At 43.3% G+C, this 4,891-nt stretch overlaps 1 protein-coding gene across 1 annotated transcript in view; it reads left to right on the plus strand.

Moving 5' to 3' along the window:
- The first annotated feature begins 1,736 nt into the window (after window positions 1–1,736).
- LOC122788396 (zinc finger protein 850-like) overlaps window positions 1,737–4,891 on the plus strand; it is a 1,059,174-nt gene continuing 1,056,019 nt past the window's right edge. The window contains exon 1 of the mRNA XM_044055467.1: window positions 1,737–1,878. Within this exon, the coding sequence (XP_043911402.1) occupies window positions 1,867–1,878 (12 nt within the window). The 5' untranslated portion in view covers window positions 1,737–1,866. The remainder of the gene's footprint in view (window positions 1,879–4,891) is intronic.

A 4,891-nucleotide genomic window follows, 5' to 3' on the forward strand; every position in this document is an offset into this window, starting at 1 on the left:
TGGAGAGTCAATTATTGCACCCAATTTACAGTCATCTGCGAACTTGGTTAGCCACAGTCCCTCCGCCTTTGCCCGTACTTCAGAGAAATATATACCGAACAGGAGGGGTCCCAGGACTGAGCCCTGTGGGACTCCGCTTGTGACTGGTTTAGAGTCAGACATGGCACCTGCCACTCTTACCGTGTGGGTTCTGTCTGAGAGCCAATTGGCAACCCATCTCGTGACATGGGGGATGATATTTAAGCTGGTGAGTTTGTCTATGATTCCTGAGTGTGGGATGGTGTTGAACGCCTTAGCGAGGTCCAGATATGCTGTGTGGACCACCTTCCCTTCATCTATGGCCTTGGTGACTGTTTTGAAGAAGTCGACCAAGTTCAGGAGGCAAGATCTGCCTTTAACAAAGCCGAACTGGGTGGGGTCCAGTGTCTGGAGGTTCCCACTGTCCCTGTTAATGAGTTCCATGATCATGCGTTCCATGGCTTTGCAGACCAAGCTAGTCAAGCTTATAGGGCGATAGTTCCCAGGGTCAGTTGTGGCACCACCTTTTTGGAGTGGTACGACTGTTGCTGTACGCCATTCTTTGGGTAAATAGCCTGTACAGAGGCTGAGTTTGAATAGTGATTTGAGATGGGGGGGTTAGTTCATTTTGAAGCTCGTGTAAGACACAGCCTGGGATAGCATCTGGTCCCATTGATGCTGTGTTTTGGCCTTTGCAAGGGCTGTCTTTACTTGTGTGTCTGAGATATCTGGAGTGCCACATTCTTCTGGGATGGGTGCTAGCCCCTTTGGTGTTGTTGTCTAAATACCTGATAGAGGGATTACCAGTAGAAAGATTTGTCTGCTTTTCAGGGCTCATCCTGTCTAAATACTGATTGGTGGTATAAGCAACAACAGATGGCATTTGAAAAATACCTGTATGCAGTGCATCTGTTTCCATCTGGAAAAAGTCTGTATGTATATATATATATATATATATATATATATATATATATATATATACACACACACACACACACACACACACACACACACACACACACACACGTGTGCACATGTGTATTTATATAACAGTGTGTGTGTGTGTGTGTGTGTGTGTGTGTGTGTGTGTGTGTGTGTGTGTGTGTGTGTGTGTGTATATCTATAATGTGTGTCTGAATGTGAAACAGTGAACTACTTGGGTACAAATAAAAATCTACATGAGACTTCCACTGGTTCAGTAAGCTTTACAGAAAGTGATGAAACCTCACTCTCAGCAAGAGACTGTAAATAAAAGGAGCACACAGAGGAAGCTGTTAGCTTTCCTGCTGTGCAATGAATCCTCCCCCAAACGTAATGAAACTTGAGCTCTTAGCTGAAAAGCTGACTGAATGTAAACAAAAGGATCACATGACTTACCAAAACAATTAAACTCTTGAAAATCTTTGACACGCTCCCTTTAATAAATTCTGTTTTAAATACAATAAAACATAGATGAGGGCTAAATTTAAGGTAAAAAAAAATCATTAAAGTATTATGCCTAAATTGTAACAGTTGGGAAGCATAGCAAATAAATCTGCAATCCATGCAGTACAAGGACTGAGAATATAATCACAGTGAAGTAAAATGCATGCCGCTACCTACCTTATTAATTATTTAAAAGTCCCTCCTTTGCTTCATCATTAATATGCATGACTATGAATATTAATATAGTGAGCTGAAAAATGGTAGGGATGCATTTATTTACCGGACTGCAGGAAGTGGCAGAAGCTGTTACCAGTACAGACTGAGAGGTTCAGCTTTAAAAGTTGTTTTATTTTAGTACATTGAAATCTGATGTATCTAAACATAGCAGCCTTCACTGGACATTGAAACAAGATCAGAAGAACCATGAAGCTGGAGGTGAGAGACACACATATGTACTTGGTGCTCTTTGGGAAGTTATTTTCTGTGATTGTAGCCCAGCATTCTCAACAGAAGCAGCTTGTATTTAACACAGCAGTAAGAGAATGATTTAAGGTTATAACCATAAAACTGGAAGTAAGGGGTACTTAGTAACCACACTGCTGCTGTCAAGGGGAACTGCTGTTCTGTGAGTATATTTGGTTTGTGATGATTGTCTTGTGTTCTGTACAATAGTTTTAAACTTCCTTGATTTTGACTTATAATTTTATTCTGTCCTCCCTTAAGATCAATAATACTTTGGTAAAAAGGTTGCAGATTATAACCTACAAACAGTAACATGTTTTACAATTAGAAACAGCTTTTCCTTCAGAAATTGTGTTGATTAATGCACTCTTATTTTGCCAGCTTCTGTGTCAGTACAATTTTTGTCCTTATTTGAAGCCTGTCTCTCTGAATATTTTTGGTGCTGAAAGGTTAAGAGCTGTCACTCTGTACAACAGCAGTTTGTGTCCTTGAACACAGCAGTACCATTGAGTAAAACTGGATCAGAACCACAAATTTGGAAGCTAGGACTGCTGTAGCACACTCTACTGGCTGACAGTTCTGTTGTCTGGGGATCAGTTCTGACTTCTGCTCAGTGTTTGTGGGAAGTTTGCATGTTCTTTTGGTGTCTGGTTCATAGATGTGTACTATGCTAATGGCCTTGGAGACTTTACAAGCCTAGCCCATAGGATTGCCCTGGCATTGTGCCACCCGACCTTAGTTTCCAGTGTCTCTGTCGAGTAGAGCCACTGTAGTGATCCCCAGGGTGAATTTTCTATTTCACATCCACTCATCAAGATCTCTCTTGAAGAGGGACAGCGAGGTGCTCTGCTTGACATGTATGGGAAGTCTATTCCAGAGAATGTGCAGTCTCTGGGTGAGGAACCTGTCCCTCCAGCATGTTCTGTTGATTGTGGTAATAAGGTTGAGGTCTCTGGAGAGTGTGGTGTGGAGGTCTCTGGAGAGTGTGGTGTGGATGGATTGGGATTTCTTTAGATGTAGCATTTCTAACAGAGTTGGATCAGACATGGCTTTATAAGTCGAGCAGAGATCGCCTCTAAATAGACGATATGAGTCTGAGAATAGCCGGAGTTTTTTGAATCTGTCCATATGGGACAAGTGTTTAAGGCCTAGGATCCTGTTTGTGAGGTACTTTTGTGGCCTCTCCAGTTATTGCAGGTGTCTAGTGAGGTGCATGCCAAATGGGGCATTGTACTCGATGATTGGCCTAATGAGGGAAGAGTAGAGGGAGACAATGACCTCTTTCTTCCTGGATGCAAAACCCTTAGTAATGAGATATGCCACATAGAAGGAGTTTCTGACCACAGTAACAGTGTGGTGGTCAAAAGAGAGGTTGCTGTCAACCTGTGTTCCCAGATCTCTTATAATGCCTTCTGTGTTTAGTGGACTACCATCAATGTGGTAGTTTATGGGAACTGGGTTTTTCCCAAAGGGGATGACGACACATTTTTTGGCATTGAGCTTAAGGCCAAGTGCTGACACTAGTCTTTGGTCTCAGTGAGGCCTTTCTGTAGGATGTCAGCATCACTTAGAGAGTTAATAATGGCTCCCAACTTGCAGTTGTCTGCAAACTTTGTCAGCCAGAGTCCCTTCGTGTTGGACTGGACTTCTAAGAATTAGATACCAAACAGGAGAGGACCCAGGACCGATCCCTGTAGGACTCCACTTGTGACTTTTCGGCAGTCTGACTTGGAGTCAGCTACTTTCAGACTGTGGGTTCTATCTGTGAGCCAGTTTGCAACCCACCTACTGATAGAGGGGTTGATGCCTAGCTTAGTGAGTTTTTCTATGATTCCTGAGTGGGGAATGGTATCAAAGGCCTTGGCCAGCTCAAGGTAGGCTGTATGAACTGCCTTGCCTTCATCCACAGCTCTGGTGACTGACTCAAAGAAGTCGACCAAGTTGAGCAGGCATGATCTACCCTTCACAAAACCAAACTGTGCGGAATCCAGAGTTTGGAGATTCTCTATATCCTTGTTTAATAGGTCCATGATAATGTGTTCCATAGCTTTGCATATCAGACTTGTCAGGCTAATGGGGCAATAGTTCCCAGGGTTTGTCGTCACCCCTCCTTTGTGGAAAGGGATGATTATAGCAGTGCGCCATTCAGTAGAGACAAAGCCTGAGGTGATTGAACAGGGCACACAGGTGAAGTGCCAGTTCACTCTGTAGCTCATGTAGAACACAGCCAGGGATATTGTCAGGTCCCATAGAAGCTGTATTCGTGGCCTTGGACAGTGCTATTTTAACCTGTGCAGCAGTAATATTGGGTGCCTGGCAATCTACTGGTTTTGTGATTGGTCCTTTGGGGGGGAGAGAGGGGAAAAGTTGGCAATGAATCTGTCGACCAGTATATTAGAAATATCTATTGGCTTGGTATAGGTACCATTGTGCAGTAGCTCGCAGCAAATCTGGGTATTGCCATGGAGGTTCTTTACATAACTATGGAAGGCCTTGTGGTTGCCGTCACTATCTGCTGAAATTCAGTTTTCATGGCTAACTTTAGAAGATTTGATGAGGGATCTCAACTTTTTGTTGAGGCTGATAAGGGAGTTTTTCTAGTCTTGGGACTTCTCCTTATTCCGCATCAGTTTCCTCTTTCTGTTGTAGAGTTTGTTTATGGCAGGGGACCGCCAGATTGGCTTCCTTTTTTTGGATGAGAGCATCTTGGTTCTATTGGGTATGGCAAGATCCATGCATTTGTGTACTTGTTCGTACAGTGCATTGGTGTATGATTTGGTGGTCATGCAACTATTCTCCATTTGGATGGGTGCCATGACGTTAGCCACTTCTGTTCTTAGGATCCTAAAGTTAGCTTTGGAGAAGTTTTTCTTGGTGGTTACCTTTGTGGGGTGGGTGGGTGGGAGGGATGTGGATTTCCAAGGTGATTAGTTTATGGTCGGATCTAACCAGGAAGGAGTTTGACTACTAGTGTAGAACAACGGTT

The sequence above is a fragment of the Protopterus annectens genome, chromosome 13.part0 (assembly GCF_019279795.1).
Source record: "Protopterus annectens isolate FY-2018-M chromosome 13.part0, PAN1.0, whole genome shotgun sequence".
NCBI classification, from domain to species: Eukaryota; Metazoa; Chordata; order Ceratodontiformes; family Protopteridae; genus Protopterus; species Protopterus annectens.